The sequence below is a fragment of the Mus caroli genome, chromosome 11 (assembly GCF_900094665.2).
Source record: "Mus caroli chromosome 11, CAROLI_EIJ_v1.1, whole genome shotgun sequence".
NCBI classification, from domain to species: Eukaryota; Metazoa; Chordata; class Mammalia; order Rodentia; family Muridae; genus Mus; species Mus caroli.
This window is the reverse complement of record NC_034580.1, coordinates 115,663,089-115,682,351: the sequence shown is the minus strand read 5'-3', so window position 1 is coordinate 115,682,351 and position 19,263 is coordinate 115,663,089. Positions and strand designations below refer to the sequence as shown.

At 47.6% G+C, this 19,263-nt stretch overlaps 1 protein-coding gene across 1 annotated transcript in view; it reads right to left on the bottom strand.

Annotated features, from left to right (window-relative positions):
* Rptor (regulatory associated protein of MTOR complex 1) overlaps nucleotides 1-19,263 on the bottom strand; it is a 299,725-nt gene that overhangs the window by 122,197 nt on the left and 158,265 nt on the right. The window contains exon 7 of the mRNA XM_021175441.2: nucleotides 1,787-1,846. Coding sequence (XP_021031100.1) covers nucleotides 1,787-1,846 — 60 coding nt within the window. The remainder of the gene's footprint in view (nucleotides 1-1,786; nucleotides 1,847-19,263) is intronic.

Sequence of the window (19,263 nt, the reverse complement as noted above, 5' to 3'; positions counted from 1 at the left end):
ACTGACTTATTCCCCAGCTATGAGACCCTTTGCTACTTGTGGTTTTGTTCCATCTTGGCTTCCTCCTCTTTTTATTGTCCTCCCTCTTTTCTTTCTTGCTCTCCTCTCTCTATGTCTCTTATCTTGACCTATAAAATTCTGTCCCTTTAGTTCCAGTGTTTCCTCTGGCCCATGTTGCCAAGTCTTAAATTTAGCTCTCTGGTGTGTGAGAGATCTTCTCTTTTCTTGCTGATAGCACTTCTGATACTCATGTAACATCCTCTGAATATTCTGTAGGTTTCAATTTTCTTTTTGTTTTAAAAAACTATGAAGGTTCCCCAACAGTTCTGAAGCATCGCCTGCCCAGCTCCACTGTCTACCAGCTCCCATCCTGCTTTGGATCATGCTGTGGCTTCTGAACCATGGATAAGACACAGCCCTGCTTGGCAGAGAGAGGAATTACTGATCCTTCCATGTGCCCTGCCACCACCCACTGATGAGTCTCTACTTTTCCATGCTAGCCGCCCTGTTTGTGACTGAAAGAACCATGGAGCTTAGACAGTGATTCAAAGTCCAAAAGGAAACACTAGCCTCAAGTGGTCTATAATGTCCTCACTACATTCTGATGACTGTTAAATTGAGCTATTAATGTATTTTACATGCTACATTTTTGTAATATATAGCAAGTTTCTGTCATGTGTATACACTCAGAAACACACACACACACACACACACACACACACACGCACGCACGCACACAGAGAAGTCATAATCTCTTGATGCTGTTGTTCCTTTGCCTGTTTTAAGCCCCTCCTTGCTATATAGCTGAAACTTAATGGGAAGTGCTGGGGAATCAAACCCAGGGCATTTGTAGACATTAAGTGTGCCCCAATCCATGCCCTCAATCCTAGGGCCTTATGCTTCTTTATGCATTTATATTCAGAGTTTGCAACAATGGAAAATAAGTCATAGTGTGTATTTTTCACTTACACTGGTGTGGGTGCCATAAATGTGTGTGCAGCTCTGCACTCTTCCTGCAGGCTGCACTGTGAGCATGTAGCAAAAAGAGGCCAGGCAGCACTGCTCCTGGCACAGGCCTTGAGTTGGTTCCTAACACACAGGGAGGGCTCTTTTCTAGGGAGATGCATGGGGCAGGTTCGCTTTTCTTACTTCTTTAATAAACTCAGGTCTTGGACATTTCCCATGTACCACATGTATCACAAGCTGGAAAACAATTCTCTGGCAGGTAACCTGGGAGATATGGAGTCTCACCCCACGCCCTTATCACTGCGTTTTTCCATACTTCTGACACAAGTCAGTGTGGAATTAAATGCAGGCCAAGGTTAGTCAGGAGATACGATTTCAGAACAGGAGAGGGACAGACTTCCCAGTGACCTCAGCAGGCTTGGAGCGAGAGGGACTAGGGGCTCTGACATTGCTTACACCTTGGCTCTGCTTCGAGAATGCGTCTGCCCCAGGCAGTAACATGGCTGGAGGTAAAAGGCTACAGACATGGAGGGCCTGAGTTAAAGGAGATGCGGTCAGAGTCTCAGATGGGCCCAGCAGGCAGCTGTGCTCGGTCGGCATCAGCGCAGTCTGCAGCATTTTAAACATTCAAAGGACCTGAGCTTCTTACCATTTCTCTTCCAACACTGCCCCACGTCCACTCCTCTAACAGTGAGCACTTGTGTAACCATCACAAGAAGAGCCTCCATCAGAGAACAAAGAGACAGACCACACAAAAGAGAGAACCCCACGCCCATGGGAGGGATTCTGAGGGAGACAACCGGGCCCAGAGCTTACTTACTTTTCTATCAAATCCAGTGTGACTCCAGGCACCAGACTCACGCACTTCTGCATGCAAAACCTGCAGAGACAGGAGAGACCATGAGAGGCATGAGCAGAGCACTAAACATGAGAACATCAGCAGTGAAAACACGGACTAAGTGGGGAAGGGGCCACAGACACGTCACTGCTTCCTTGGTCCTGCAGCGTCAGGGTTAAGAAGCACTCCTCACTGTCCCTGCCAAGGCTGTATGACTGTGGAGCAGCGCAGAGCCAGGAAGAGGAGGAAGGGGCTACGAGAAGTCAATGGAGCTTTGTCCTCCAGAGTAACACAGAGCTGAGACTCGAAGCAACACTCCGGTTAAGAACTGCTGTAGTGAGAGGGGCTCCCCACTCTGCCTCTCTTCCTATGAGATGAGGAACTGTAGGAGGGAAAACTGGGGGTGGGGTGAGGGTAATGACTGGAATGTGGGTAAGTAATATAATGAAAAAAAAAAAAAAACTGAGGAAGGAGGACTAGTGCTGTGGAGTGGACGCCTGCCTGTAAGGAACACAAATACCACTTCAAGAAGATGAAGAAACACAGATTCAATTAGACCATTTTAACCATCCCAAGTCAAAGGAGCCAGAGATGAAAGACTTCTCATCTGTGGACAGATCCAACCTCAAAAGCCAGAACAGAAGTGTCAGGGCTTTATCTAATTTGTGTGTGCTGACAGGAGGCAGGAAGCCATCTTTTTTTCCCTCCTGTTAGAGCCATTGGTACACTGCACAACAGGATCAATGGAAGCACTGAGGGAAAAACAGCTAGGGGTTTTTAGTGGGAGAAATATAAAACGCTTGAACTGTCTGTGTTTAAAATTAAGAGCAGTAGCCTCCTTCAAAAGCTGCAGCAGGAACACCGCTCACAAGTAAGTCAGCTCCCAACCTAGGATGACTCCATTTACAGTTTCCAAGGCATTCTGCAGAGATTTGCTTACAACTGACACTGTCGATGGTCCACATGTCTTCGATACAGGCAATGGTGAGTGGCAGCTCTTAGCCAGCCCACGTTGCCAGTAAAACTAATGGTGCTCTCTCTACCGGTCTCTCTCAGCCTGGGGCTAAGCTAAGGCAGTCTGGACCTTGTGTGTTCTCCAGTTCAGATGGCTGCCCCTTACAATGGGGTCCCCAGGACACTTTTAAACTGCATGTTCATAGAGACAATGTCTTTAGTACAACATCAGGACACAACTGAGAAAAAAGGATAAAAACCGTTATGAGTGGGTAGGCTTGGAGGACAGAGGCAGCAGTGGGATAGGGGACAGGAAAGTAAAAAGACACAGGAACAGGAAGACACCAAGATAGTATGTAGACAGTATGTAGATGGATAAGTGGCTCCAACTGCCCAGCTATGTTCTCTGTCTCAAGAAAGAAAGCTCAGCTCAGGCAGTGGGGGAAAGTTAGCTATAGAGTGAGCGGCCACAGCCAGTATTCTGTGGTTCACAGAGCAAAGCAAATGAAGCTGAGGGTCACACTTCCCTGACAGTGGGGACAGCCCCTTTACAGCACTAAGGACCTGGAATGGTTGAATGTGGTCAAATGGGTTGCTAGGCTCTGAGCTAGATCCTCCTGCTGGCTTTTGGAGAGCTCTGCTCAGTACCCTCAAGGCACATCCTTGGAGTCAGCACAGACACACACTGCTCCAAAGGTGTCTTTGCCTAAGTCAAGCTCTCCTGCTGGATAAGCATGACCAACAGGAGACACATTTTGGGTGAATTTAATATGAGCCACAGTCCTCATTATTTTGTCTTCTCATCCATAATGGATTTATTGACTGGGATGTCTGGAGTCCAGTAATGACAGAATCATTTGTAATGGACTAATTCTCTTGCCAATAGCAATAATAAACTCCAGACAGAAATATTAAAAATGACCACTTGGTAATTCCAAAAAGCAAACAGAAGAGAAATTGGAAGGCCTACAACCTGTTGGGCTACACATTCACACAACATATGGGGCCTGTAGCTGAAGTCTCCCTGGGGTGGAGATCAGAGATCAGCACTGAAGGCTGCCAGGAAATTGCAAGAAATAACCTTAGACTGCAGGGAGCCAAACCTTCCTCTCACGCTGGCTGACTCACCAACTACAGGCAGGATGTGACTCTGAGGATCCCTGTGGCAACGTGAGGCTGAAACTATTAATTGGAGAGTGCAGTGTCTCTTGCGCCAAGAAAGCAGAGCAAGGCCCCATAAGGCCCAGGGCTCTCAGTGGGCTCCAGAGGGATGCAGCCTTAGTCACACAAACCCTATTCCAGGATCAAGAGTGACTCTGGAGCAAGGAACAAAGCCAACGAGGTCAAGTCCCACAACCGAGCTTACCCATTACGCCGCCCACCCATCCCAAGTGAGCGGCCTCTGCAGTGCTTTGCATTGGTTCTTCCACAATGAATGGCACAGTGTTAGAAGCCAGAGGAAATACCAAAACAGACTCTGGAAGTGAGAGACACTTTACGGTTATAAAAAACTAATTTGCCTACTGACTGTGAGATTAGCATTTTTAGAATAGTGAAAAGGCACAGTTCTCATAGACATGGAATTAAAGGACGGCCACTGGGCAACTCTAATGAGGCTATGGGTCACTAGAAGCATGCTTAAGTCAGCGCTGAACCTTCAAAGTTCCTTCACCAACAGCATCAGCCCTTCAGAAATAATAGCTGCCTCACCTGGCACACCTTTTTCCTTCTACATGGGGTGAGAGTGTTTCCGGACAATGAAGGCAAAGGACTAGGCAGACACTGAAGAAATGAAATGCCTCAGTGCTAGACACAGTGGCCTAGGAGTCTGAGGCAGGCAGATCTCTTTGAGTTACAGGCCAGCCCAGTTTGCATATCAAATTCCAGGACAGCCAGGGCTATGCAGAAACACTGCCTTAAAAACAAACAAACAAACAAACAAACAAATAACAAAAACAAAGACTCAAATAACCCATTACAACTGGTTTACAGTGACTCCCACCTGTAAACCAGAGCCTTGGGAGCCCAGACAGAAGGGTCATTGCAAGCTCCAGGCCTGTATGGGTTACAGAGCAAAAGCCTGTAGAAAATATTAAACAAAATAAACGCAGAGTGAAAGCCTATGGAAAATATTAGATAAAACAAAAATAACCAAATAGTTGAAAGCTGCTCCCTGTTCTCTGTGTGCTGGTTGTTGCCCTGTCTCAGGTGAGGGTTTATTTCTTAGCATGAAATAAGAGGCATGCCTGTTCTACAAATGGAGGACACCTGTGAGGGACACAGAGTGAAGCTCCTGCCTGACATCTGGGAGGTTGAGGCAGGGAGTTCGAAGCCAGCTTGGACAGCATAGCAAGGCCAGTTTCAACAACAACTAAATCATACAAAGACAAAACAAACAAACAAACATCATCATCATCATCAACAATAACAACAACAACAGAAACCCAAACAGGAAGCTTTCAGAACCACCACTTTCAAAGAAATAAGCAGATTAAGCAGGAGGCAGGAGAAAAGTAACTCAGAACCCGCATTTTATACCCAGCCAAACTACCATGCAAGTGTGAAGGCAGAAGTGTTCTAAGGCGTATAGAGCTTCAGATGGCTGGCCATCGAGAAGCATAGGGAACACAGCTGTGGATGATTCTGGAGTCAGAGGGCAGAGGTGAAAGGGATAGAGAAATGCTTTGATGAGGAAGCTCTGTGAGATGTGTTATCTTCTAAAGAAAAACAAATGCAAACTAAAGGGAGGTGATGTCTGCTGAAGCCCAAATGTAGCAGGATGGCACAGGGACCAGCTGAGAGGACTCCTCTGTAGCAGCTTTACTGGGAGCCACTGCTTTGAACCAAGTAGTTACCCAAACCAGGCTAAGCATCAAAAAAATGGAGCCTTGCTCAACAGCCAGAACCTGGGCTGTTTACCCAGCCTACTAGGAACCAGCAGGAGGAGACATCACTTCCCACAGCAGGCCAGCTGCAGCCTGCCACCAACAATCAGGTTCCAGCCTGCTTTAATCCTTACAGCAGAGGTGACCTGAGGCTAACCAATCCTTTTTCTATTTCCTGCCTCACAAGGAACTCTGACTCATTTTTGTTTTTTGTTTCTGCTCTCTGCAGCTCTCCTCTGCCTATAAAACCCTCTCTTCTGTTCCATTTACAGAAAAGCGGTCATAAAACGGGGCAAAATGGAAAGGCAGGGAAATGTGGGGGACGTGAACAGGGGAAGGAGTCCTCACTCTAGGTCCAGTTTAAGCTACTCATCAGCAGTGCAGCAGGAGCTCCAGCACCTTGGGCAGCTGCTGAGGCAAGTCCCCTTCCAGCTGCAAACCTGACATTTGCTAGAAGTCTCACTAGAAGCCCCATGATGATGAAAGGAAATGAGCTAAGCACCTTGTGCAGACCTGGTGGCTCCAGATCTCACCCTGCCATTATAATCCCATTCAAGGCATTACTAGAGCAGCCACACATATCAAATACTAGACAAAAGACACCAAAGGTTCCTTAGCAACCTCAGAGACTTAACTGGTATGTGTGGCCAATGTTAGTCATCTGCACCTCTTTGAAGAGCTCAGCCGAACTTGGGTATGCCTTATTTTCTCAGAGAGGCTCAAAGCCACACTCTTAGGTATGGTCTTTCTCCCTTAAGTGTTTCGTTTTCTCCAAACCCTCAGACTTAAGCTCACATTAAAATATCTTTAATGTAACTTCCAGTTCTACATCATTGTTCTAGCTGGTCCTGAAATTCTTCTCAGCATCAAAGCTACAAATCTCAAACTGGTCTAAGTTCCCTAAAAGTCACAGGGAAGGCTGCTGAGGGTGGCAAAGCAGAGCTGTGTCTTGGACCCTCACACTGAGCACCTAATCACAGACTCAAAAATAAAGCCTGGCCGGATAGATGGCTAAGAGAACATGCTCCTCTTTCAGAGGCTGAGGGTTTGACTCCCAACATCCACATGTTAGCTCACAACCATCAGTAATTATAAGTCCCAGGGATCCAGGGACACTAGGCATGCAAGTGGTGCACTAGACTATTTGTAGGCAAAACACCACTACACAGTAAATAAACAAATACACACTGCCAACCAGCTGGATAGAGTGGATTACTCCTGTAACCCAAGCTTTTAGGAGGCTAGGCTGACAGCTCAATACTAGCCTAGGTAACATAGTGAGTACAGTTTGGGGTGCAGAGACCCTGTCACCAAAGACCCACCACGTAAGATCTTTAAACTGTTAGTTTTCCCTTGATGCTAATTCACAAACCTTTGGTGTCACTTTTGACTGTACAGAATGGCTTCCCATTGGCTGCGTCTAGGCCTGCAGCCAGGATTAGACACAAGAAGGGGAGGAACTTGCTATCTCAGGTGCTCTCTCTGCTGCACAATCAAGTGAGCCAGAAGACACAGATGAGCCACGACTCTGACCTGCACAGACCTCTCCGTCCTGGGCCAGAGCCCCCAGCCAGAGACTGAGAAAGAGCAAGCAGCAGGGATACAACTTCCGAGACTCCATACTGTCTGTCACAGGCTTTCTCTCACACTGTTTCTAATGGCTAAAATCTGTCCCCCAATTTAAAAAAAAAAAAGACAGTCAAAACAGGCAGCTGATGGGAGGAAAATCTTTCAGAGCTATTGTAAGGGTGCAAACTATCAAAGGTGTACCCTTTGCCTCCCTGCTGTCTCTTCCGGGGCTACCAATAGCTACTGTCTTGGAAGAAACCAACCCTCCTTCCTATGAAAGCACCTTCTTCTTCTGTGGAGGAAACTTTGAACACACAGGACACAGGCAGAACACATCTTGCCTCATGGTACACTCTCACGTGACAGGATCCGATATGGCAGGGCAGAACTGCCCCCGAGTCTGTGACAGCTTCAGGCTCCCCACTCTTCAGTCTGACTTACACCTGGTGAGCAAGTCCCAGGCAGCATGTGTACACTGTGCGTGGACACAGGCTAGTGTAGGAAGGACCCACAGTCAGAGGAGCAGAAGTCTGCGGAACTCTGCCCCTCACAGTGCCTCAGTTAGGGCAATGCTTCTCGCCTGCACACTGACAGGACACAGCAGACAGGCCCAGATCCCATAAGTGCACTTGGAATTTAGAGACGGGTGTGCCATCATCCACCTCTTACGAGGAGGGAGGTGGCTTTATGGTAAAAGTTTCAGATGGGCCCTAAAACTTGTTTAAAAAAAAATGATTCTTTTAAATCCCAAAGAACCAAGTACTCAGAACATAATTTGCTGTGATCAGTCCATCACTTTCTTTTTGCCATCTGATCTGCTCTTCTGAGTTAAGATGGCTCAAACAAAGTTCTTCTAGGACTGTCATAATCAGAAGGCTGGAGATCACATGGACAAACCAGACAGCGGGCACCAAGCAGCCCATGCTCACACCACTTACCACTCAGTGGCAGCCAAGAGAAGCCTGGGCCAGAGTGAGACTGGCCTTGTGTCTGCTGAGCAGCATGGCATGAGGGACTCCCTCATACAGGGGCTGAGATGATGTCACTCTGAAACTGCCACACGACTAGTGGTCCAGAGCCAAGGCCTGACTCTCATCCAAAGTACAGTGAGAAAAGAAACTGGCTGGGATGACTTGCAAGCAGGCTGGGGACCATGTACCCCCTCCCCACACAAAGCAAGGGCCGCACTTGCAGAGATCAGGGCAGGAGATGCAGACAGATGCTCTCCCTTCCTCTGCTAAGGTCATGGGCGATGTCTACAAGGAAAGTCCTGAGTGCTGAGGCTGGGACAGTCAGGTGGGCTGTCCAAGTCTTCATCCGCTCATAGATAAGCTAATCTCACATTTCCATCTTGGGATAGACTTCACAGGAGTCTCCCAGAAAACACCAAGTGTTTTTTTCAGCTGTTCTGAGTTCCCGTGAGGGGGAGGGAGAGAGGGTGTGTGTGTGTGTCTCAGAATCATCAAGTTCAGAACTTGGGATAGGAGGATCCAGAAGTGTAGAACAAGTCAGGCAGTGCTGAGGTCCTGGCTCATGCAAGCACATGAACCCTTCTATAAGCAGGGCCCTTTCTGAAAAAGTTCAATCTGATTTAAAGCAAGCAGGGGAAGATGATCTGTGTTAGAGGAGAGGCAAAAGGTGGGACCCAAGATGTATGACCAAAGACAAAGCAGTGCTCTTACTTGCCAATTCACAGTTAATGAAAACATTTCTCAATTAAAAATAAACTAAAACAAGAAGGAAACATCCATTCTCCACCTGCCAGCTCCTCCACCAGCTCAGGGCAACCACAGATGTCAGTTCTCAGTCTGCACCGGAGTCTCCTAGCCCTGAAGGGACCCTGTTTATGTCTTCCATTCTTAAGGTGTCTATGCCTAAGTCTTCTACATGAAGGCATATCCTAGTGTCTTCCACAACGGTGCCTTTAGGTCGGGAGTACAGAAGCTGGCCTGCCAGCCTGCCATCTATGGCTGGAAGTTTACATCTGTCATTGTTACTCTAGCAGAGAATGTCAATGTTCAGAGGAACTATAGAACCGAGCAAACGGCTAAGTGAGGGGCCCAGGTAAGACCCCGTCTCTGACTTTACATTCCTCTCCTGCCCATTCCAGGACACATCTGACACTAACATCATCTTCTGAATGGACTATACAGTTGGCAGGTACCAGACACTCTGGCTGTTTCACAGCCATAAGCACACTGTCCTAACAGAAGCAGGTGGACATAATGATAGTCATGTCTAGGTCTAGGATTCTGTAGGAAAGTCCAGCCAGAGGTAAGGGAAACTTTTATCAGAGAACAAGCTTCCTAGAGCAAGCAAGAACTGCAGCCATGGCTAGGCAGGCAGTGGACATAGGTCTGAGCTCTTCATGGGCTGTTATGCTCACTTTTATCATCATCAGCAGAAATACTGGCCAAATAGTCCTGGGATGGAAGGTAGGGAAGTGCTGTGACAAAGCAGCCAATTCCTGATGTTCTTGAAGCAGGCAGGGTCAGACTAGTTTCCAATTAACTTAAATGCAGAATCTGTTGTGCAGTGTGTGCGGTACACATAGTCTTGTCCACCTCCAGCCCGTGGGGAGGCTGCCAGGGTTTCCTCTGCTGTGTTCCTGGTCCGTGGCTTCAGCATCAGGTGTACTCCTCCACTAAGTGCCTGAGGCTTCTGGAAGAAGGTGAGCACACTGGTAGGGAAGTACAGATCTGTGTACTTCTTTCTCACAGCGATTTACACACTGTAGGCCACAAAACTCTCAGATTATGCACAGCCCACAGTCTGCTTATCACAGCCTGCAGTGGGACTGTTTCTCCTTGAAGGTAAGGCTGGGTGTGCTGAAATGACACGTTTGTATGTGTGATAAGTATGGGGTGGTCTCACTTCCCAGTTTCAGAACAGCAGAGGTCAGGAGCTCCACTCTCTGGCATGCTAGTCGCATGTGAGCATGTCCAGAACAAGGGGAGGTGCTGTGCTCGGAGAAGCAGCACAAGGGCCTTGTCCCCCAGAAACACTGGATGGAATAGTAAACCTGAAAATAAAGAGCCGGGTGATAATAGCAAGTGGCTGTCTTTAACCTGGAAGCACAATTCAAAACATGTATGGATTCTGCTTACGTGAATTATGTAGTGTGTGGGCACCAGGGGCAGCCTGAGGAGAGCTCTGCTGCACAATGGAAAGACAAGACAGACACCATGAGACAATAGCAGGGAATGAGCTCATTCCTTTCAGGGGTTCCTCCCTACCACTCACTATTAGAATATCACACAGTAAGGGAAGGAAAGGAAGGCTCTTCTGGAGCCTACCCGATGGTGTGTGCGTGCATGCATGTGTGCGTGCGTGCGTGCGTGCGTGTGTGTGTGTGTGTGTGTGTGTGTACGTGCACTGCTGCCCTCTCTCACATAGCCCCATGGTTGCTGGAGGCACTCAGGTGCACAATGCAGGGGAAGGAGCCAGGTTCAGTGGGAAGAGAGCAGTCTTAAGGAACCTGAGAAGTAAACCAGGGGCCTTAAGCAGAAACAGAGGCCAGGAAAACAGGTGATGAGGAATAAGCCTGCAGGAGCAAAGGAACCTCTGAATGAATGTGTAAGGAGCTGATGGAGTCCGAGGGAATGTGTACTTTTGGTATGAGCATGTGTCAAGGACTGCTGTGAACTCAGCTATAAGTCAGGCTGCAACACTGGGCATATTAAGCACCTGGTCCCCAGTCAATCACACAGTCACGTGCCCTGAGTTATGGCTGCTTTGACTGGTCCTGGTTACCAGCAAAGGTGCATGTGAAGCCATGTGGGAAGTCCCTTGTAAATTACAGTGTGTTGCACTATTAATACATACTGGCCGACACAGACCTCACAGCCCCCTTCCACAGTACTTACCGGGCAGCTGCACTGCCTCTCCTGCTGGGAAGAGAGCACCATCCTTACAGGGGTGCAGAGAAACTGACTCACCCAAGGGGAAGAATGGACCAGAGACCACTCAGACCCCCAGAGCCAGACCAACATGGGTTCCTTCTAACAGACCACCATCAGTGTCCCTTCACAGGAGAGGTGGACAAGCAAGGAAGGATACACAGCAAGGCAGCACCTTCCCTGGCCACCAGGGGCAGCCTGAGGAGAGCTCTGCTGCACAATGGAATTCTTAAGGCACAAGTTCCTACCACACAGCAGAACCCAGTTGGCAGAGGCCACAGCACTAAGTGTTCGGTTCCAACTCTGGCCAGTAGTAGTTAGTGATATGATCAGTCCTCAGTGTATAGAGGCCCCATTGGCTTACCTTGGAGGGAGGCATAGGCATAAATCAAAATAATGGGAGGTGCTTTCCAACAAGCTTCCAGGCTAACAACAGGCATGGGAGTAAGAAAGCAAAAGCAAAAGTGACCCATGAAAGGCCTGCCTCTCCACGCACTCACAGAATATACTGCTCCCGACAAGCACACATCCCTGACTGCAGCACCTCTTACCTAAAGTGCCTCCAGCAGTCCCCCTGGAAGGTGCTGGTGACAAACTGTGGTGAAGCTGCAACAGCAGGAGCCATGAATAGGGCCCAGCTTCAGCCAGGTAACCTCATCCCCATACAGCTCAAAATGGCAGCCTCTGACAGTAGAGATCTGTGACAGATCCTCTGTGCCTGATAACACCATGCTGGAGTAGAGGGCTCTGCTACTAGGAACGGCATGTTACCAAGTGCAAAGATGAAATCATTACAGCAGAGTAGTGATGACGACCAGTCCTCAAAGTCCAGAGAATCCTGGGTTCAAATCCCAGCTTTGCCACTGTCCAATTGCAGGACACAGTGGCTAACTTCTCATATCCAGCTGGGGTTTTTTTGTTGGTTTTTGTTTTGTTTTGTCTTTCAAGACAGGGTTTCTCTGTGTAACCCTGGCTGTCCTGGAACTCACTTTGTAGACAAGGTTGGCCTTGAACTCAGAAATCCACCTGCCTCTGTCTCCCAAGTGCTGGCTATATCCAGTTGTTTTAACCCATAAAATGAAGATAACAGACATTTAAAACCAGAATTATATAGATTAAACAAAAGGCCTTAATTTGGTATATAAGGGAAACCCAACACAATTAATTTCTCTCCCGCACTCTCTCCTCATCAGTGAAGAGACAGCTAGAGGGCACTTCACGTGTGTGAAATGAGATAGATGGTGAGTCTTTGGCAGACATTCCAGCCTGGGGGCAATGACGCAGGAGAAGGAAGTGATGCTGAGAGGACCCAGGTGGGAGCTGCATGTCCACCATTGGAGGAGAGCCAGGAGCCCATAGAAGGGCCAGGGCAGGAAGCGTGGTTCCAGAGCCAAACAGCATCATCAGCTAGACCTGGGGGACATCCAGGACTAGGGCAAGAGGGAGGACTGAAGGCAAGGGTTTATGTTTACTTAAGAACTAGCAGCAGGGGCTGGTAGCTGATGCTGAGCTGAAGTAGCTGAGCAGTAGACTGCACTTCTGCCATACATGAAGCTCAGGGTTCAAAACATACAGACACAGACACTCACAGACACAGATATATGTGGACACATGTGGACACACAGACAAAGACACATACACACAAACACACATGGACACACATGGATACATACATAAAAACAATCAGTGATAGGTACCAACTCTGGCTCAGGGCTTAGGATCTAGGGATGTACTCTTGAGCAGGCTTCTTAAGGTCTGTAAGTATTGTGAGGTAAATGCTAGAGAGCCCAGGAGCGGGCATCTCGTTCCTAGTCTGGCAGTTCTTATGTCAAATGACCAGGGAGAGTCCCAAACAGATCCTCCCGTGAAAGCAACTCCTCAGAAGGCAGTCGCAATGTGTGGTCTGCACCACACACCCATCCTTATGCCAGGGAGATATCTTTTAATTTACACTTCATTCATTTGCCCTATTTCTCTTTCTCATTCCCTAGCTTCTTTACTCCAGGAGAGTGCATATGGATGAGGGTAACATGCTCCTAATGGAGTGCTTTCCTGCCCTGAACTGTGTGTGATGCCCAAGCAGCCCGTGGCCCTCACTCCTGTGAAGCAGAGGCTAAGATGCTTTCTGCCTCTTCAGCTTTCCCAGCAAGGAGTCTCCTTTGAGCCTGAGGTGGACAGAGGCCCCCTTATCTCAGCTGCTGCAAGCCAACAGCACAGCAGCATGGCTTCTTAAAGAGCTAGTGTACAGTGTCTGGCCTCTTCATTCCTGACATGCTGCTCATGCTCTGGCAGAGCCTGCTGCACCGGCCGTGGTTCGTACCCCATGCAAGGAGGGCACTGCTCATCCACCCTAGACTACATCTCTAGCTTCCATCACTCTAGACTGCACAGAAATCTGCTAGCACCTGGACCTTGGGCTTCCTGCCTCCAGACTGACAGCAATACATTTCTATTATTGATAAATCAGCTTCCCTTGTATGTAGGGATGGCAGGTGAACATACAGGGGCATACACATGATATAATTTAGTCATGCTCAGGGGCTGCACCCTGTTTCTTGGGTTGTGGGGACCATGTCTGTCCTCACACACTCAAAGGTCCGGCTGCACTAAGTTGTCTCTATCCTCTAAGCGTGACTTCAGGCCCATGGCCAGGATAGGAGCGTCTACTCAGAACACCCTCCTCCAATTGCCCCTTCTAGGACAAGCTCTCCATCACAGGAAGCCCCAACAGAGAAGACACTGTGCTCTCTCCATGCTCATTGCCAAAGGACTGAGAGAAGCATGTCCCTCTCCCTCAAGTCCCCAATCCCGGCAGACAACCACGTGGACTTACAAATCCTTATCATTTGCATACTAGGCAGGCTACCTGCAACACAGTAACATTACTTCATGGACAATGGAGACAAAGGCTAACAAAAGCAAGGGCCAGTGTGACTGTGGCACTAGCCACATGGTGCATGGAAGTGGCTTTTGAAGCCTATTTAAGCCTGTTCTGTGTCATGAACAGGGGCATCTGTAGTATGAATAGCAAGAAGTCAGGAAAACAGAGGATCATTGTCTGCAGGATACATTCAGAACAAATGAAAAACAAAAAACAAAACAACACGGAGCGGCGCTGTGCCACCATCTGCACAGGTCCTATGTGACAGCACAGTCCTGGCATGCCATAGATGTCATCTGAGAGGCACCTCAATGCAGTGTATGTAAAAGGAAATGAGGCAGCTTCTATAGCCACCACCAGAAAAGTACCCCTGACTATTCACTGACACGAGTGTCCATGATTGAATACACAGCTGCAAACATCAATGTACTTTAATGAAACGCGGCAATATCACTGATAACAGGTGCCAGCCTAGGCACACTACGTGCACATAAGTCAGATAAGCAGAAGCACATCAAAGATACACACTGGCAGGTAACAGCCCAGGAGCGACTGTTCCATAAGCATGAGATCATTTAGCTGCTTTGCGGCACAATTTCCAACAAGCACCGGAACTAATTTGAAACAAGGTGATGATGGTTTGTATCCTAAGCAGACAGTAAGTTGTTCTCCTGCCATTGTCTGAAGCCAGACAGGAGGATGGTGTTGGGGGGGATGTGGGGAGGGATCTGCTCTCCTAGAGTCCCGCACAGTCACAGTACAGTGAGAACCCTACTGTGAGCTGAACTGCACGCAACCCCAATCTCTTTTGTACATGCTCCTGTAGACAGAGGAGTGTGTTCTGGCCACATGCTGCCCTTCAGCCATACTCATATGCAACCCCAGGTGCTAGGCAGTCGGCACTGACAGGACTTCATTGCACTAAACTGCTCACCGAGAATGACCATGACACTGTGTTCCATTTTAGATTAGCATAGGAGAGGAGTGTGAGCCAAAAGAAAATTACCACAAGTCAGGAGTCAGAAGTCAAAGACAACTGTCCTGTAGATAGAAACATTCACTCACTACACATCTCTGTGGGGAAACAGCACAAACTGCAGAGGACACAGGTCCTAAAGCTGGGTCAGTGCAGTCACTACATAAGCAGCGGCCTGGAGGCTACTACTGTTGCTTCCACTACTGGGCCCCAAACTGGGCCTTGTGCGAGCTGAGTAGACGTGAAAGACGCTGGGCTTTTAAAATGCTGCTGTTTCACCTACGTGTGTGACCAGAACTGTCCATGTCCTCTCCTGTGTGTACATAGCTCAAAGACACCCCCAGGTCCTACCAGCACACCTGCATTGACTCTCAGTTTTGAAAGTCTCAAACCAGAGAGTCCTCTCCAGTGGCCCCGTGAGGTCTGTGACGTGTATGCTGTTTCTTCACTCAGATATATATGCATACATTTACATAACTAGTACTGCACAATATTTGTGTTTAATAAAAAGTAATGCACTATAAATCTAATACTGTTTCTTACTTTTTTCACTCAACATTCTACATTTAAAAACACTTAAATCAACTTTAATGAGGTACAATTTGCATACGATAAAATAAACCAGTTTGAGACTTCAGTTTGCAGCAGTACTGCTATGCTTCTGTCGTCCCCACGGTCCCCACAGATGACATTCCATTGCCCCTTATTGCATCTGGAGACAATCTTGTGCATGTGTGCATTTGTGTGTGTGTGTGTAGTACATGAGTGTGTGAGCATGAATGTGCATGTGCACACCTGAGAGTGTGTGTGTGAGCATGCCTGATCCCATCACCTCTGCGGCTGCCTTACCTTTGCATCCTCTGGTCCTGGCTAGCCTTCCTGAGTTTAACATAATGGAGACCCACCATCATCTTCACAGCGTGCAATGGTGCAGCAGCAGCTGTTACCAATAACTTGCTGTAGGGTGGAAACCCCATTTCATCCAGCCTTCTAGTTCTCCCTGGCTCACAGAGGAAGAACAGTGTTAACTGTTCCGTAAGGCGTAAGTGAGGGTGCAACGTAGTTTCTGTCTTTGATTTTTTTTTCTCCATATACAGCTTCTACCACCAATTCTTGAAAAATAGTCCTTCCCCATGAAACCATTTAGGCACCTTTGTGCAGTGTGTACACGGCATGACTGTCTTGTGACGGTGGCTTTACGCTGAGTCTCCAAACTGTCCTCACCATGCCCACTGTGCTTCTATGTAAGGTTTAAAGCCAAGACTTTGACTGGGACAGCAAAGATCAAGTTGGAGAAAATTAATGTTTAAGAATACTGAATTTTGGCTGGATATGGTAAGAACATATCTGCAATCTCAGCACTTGGGCACTGAGCACTGAGACAGGAGCATTGCCAGAAACTTAAAGCCAGCCTAAGCTACATGTTAACCTGTCTCACACAAAGGCACACACATAGAGCTGGGTCTTTCCATCTTTACAGAGCCATTTTCTGCCTCATCTTTAATCTCTGTGATAATTCAGATTTGTGAGCTCGGGCCTTGCATGCATTTTATTATATTTGTTATATTTATTCCCAAGTACTTCTGAATCTTATTGGCTACAAGGTAGTACTTAGAAAAATAAAACAATTCTGATTTCAATTCTCTGAGGTTCCGGTGCCCTGCTGTAGAGGGCGGTCAGTCTCAGGGGCTTCCCTGTCTTCCCCATACTCCCACATATATTACTTTGGCTTCCTGTCTGGCGACATGACTGCCTACTGTTTCTTTGGTTTTTTCTTCCAGCTTTCCACAATGTCTGTCCTTCCAGTGTGGCCTGAATAGGGAGTGATGTGCACCTCTCCTGTTTGGGGGCTCAGCCTGTGCAACCACCAAATCCCAACTCAGCAATGGTGTTTGCTTCTCTTCCTAGTACGCTGAAGAGGTCTGCTGGGGAGGCCCAGCGGTGTCCAATGCACTTTTAGCAGCTCCGAGGACAGTCACACGAGTTTCTCCTTTATTCTTGCTACCCTGAGATGAGCCACTGTGTAAACCACACTTTAACCTTTCTATGCTAGCTTGGGGTTAATTTCCTAGCACAATGGTGACAATCTGGTGTCCCTACTGGTAGTCACATACTGCCCCTGGCAAAGTCCTCATCTGGTTTTGTCTTCTTAGTGTACAGTAGGGAACATCCCCCATCTACTTTCTAACTTGTCTGCATAAGGTCTGACACTCTTTTAAATGGTGACAGAACTCACCAGCAAAGACGCTGGGCTCCAGGTCCCTTTGTAAAGTCACCTGGAAGTTTGTCTCCGTAAGAGACGAGTCTGTGCAGGCAACTCTCCCTTCTCCAGTTAGTGTCATTCACAGGCTCTGCCTCATAGTAAAGAAAGCCCCACATTTCTTCTCGGGCTTGTAGGGCTGTACTATAAGCCATTCTAGCTGAAGTCATAACAATTTTTGAAACCTTTCAAAAACTACCATCTAATTAACAAATTTATACAAATAGTTGTGTCCATCTCCTATTCCCCTTACGTTTTTCTCCTTATTTCCTTTATTCTGCTTTGGCTTTAACACTAGCTTCTAGATAAAGAGACCACACATTTAGGCTTTCCAATGAAAGTCTGTAGGTATCAAGACTTAGCACAGTTACGGCCAGCACATAAAACCGTGGTGACTTTATTAGCTGTCCATGGTGTCAGCCCAGAGCCCACTAGTGCGGCTACACCAACGGTACTCCGATGGGAAAGGCTCCAAATGCCCTCTCTGCCATGCCTATGCTTCTGAGGAGGAGAACAGTGTTGCCAGGGACAGAAATGAACTGGCTTTGGACTTGCAGGCACTCAGGTGACATATACATCCTGAAACAGTGAGACAAGGGGACTGTGCTGCACCTAGGTCTTTTTTTTTTTTTTAAAGATTTATTTATTTATTTATTTATTTATTTATTTATTTATTTATTTATTTATTATATGTAAGTACACTGTAGCTGTCTTCCGACACACTAGAAGAGGGCGTCAGATCTCATTTCGGGTGGTTGTGAGCCACCATGTGGTTGCTGGGATTTGAACTCTGGACCTTCGGAAGAGCAGTTGGGTGCTCTTACCCACTGAGCCATCTCACCAGCCCGCACCTAGGTCTTAATGTCTCTCTTACTGTTTCTCTCCATTTCTTCTGGCCAGTTGGCCAGGCTTCCAGTATTGTGGTATACTACAGCAATCTGCCTCTTCACCTGCAGATGGAGGCTTTCTCCACTGACCATGGTGTTTGCCTCACATGTTACACAGGCCCCACGCCCTCAATGAAGGTATGGATTAAGCAAGCAGAGGTCTTGGCTCCTTCCAAAGCACCACCGCAATGACAGCAGGAAAACACACCAGCAAAGACACCAGGGAGGGTGTCACCAGTACCCACAGAAGCAGCACAGGTGGAGGTCAGAATGTCAGCTCTGAGTCCAGACACTAGTTCCTGAATCTTGCCTACGAGTTCCCATGGGAGCAGCCTGAAGGTAAGAGCTAGCGTTAGCACAGCCTTCACAGGCTTGTGGGAATACTGTGCACAAGCTAGTCGTGCAGTTGTGCAACCAATGCTCAGTAAATCACAGCTGTGATTGTTACCCAAATCTTAATTTTTCATTCAGTTACATTTAAGAAACTGTGGGCCAAGGAGATGACTCAGAGGCTGAGAATGCTACAATGCTACAACACCGTCAGACAGAGCAGAGAGAGTCTCAGAGAGAATGAGATCCAGGAGACAGGCTCCCTCAGGCTACAAACCCTAATGTGTTACTGTGGAGGCAGCATGAGGTGCTAAGCAGCTCTGCACTCAGGACTTTGGCTGAGATTTTGTTGTTGGCTGCACCCTTCCCTGACCCTTTCTCTATCTCCATTTCTCACTAAAGCCTGAGCTGCACTTGCTGCTCATGTGCTTTCAATGAATTCAGCCTGAACATTTATTACTTCAAGTTGCAGGACATGATGGCACACTGCTGTAGCCCAGCATGCAGGAGGCCAAGGCAAGACTGCAGGTTCCTGAGGTTGGCAATGCTCTGTCTCAATATTAACAACAATAACAAGCTAAACAAAAAACAATCAAACAAAGTATTTCTTCTTTAATCCCCAACCTTTTCTTTCTGGGTCATTTTTACACATTAATTTTTTAAACTAGGGTTTCAGCCATGGGTTGAGAAAGTTAGCACAAGGTATGTCTCTCCCAGCATTCCTCTAAATCCTGCCTTCTCATGACTGAGTTCCATCTACCATGTGTGGTTGGAGATCACAAGACAAAAGGGAGATCCTCTGGGCTTATTATAGATGA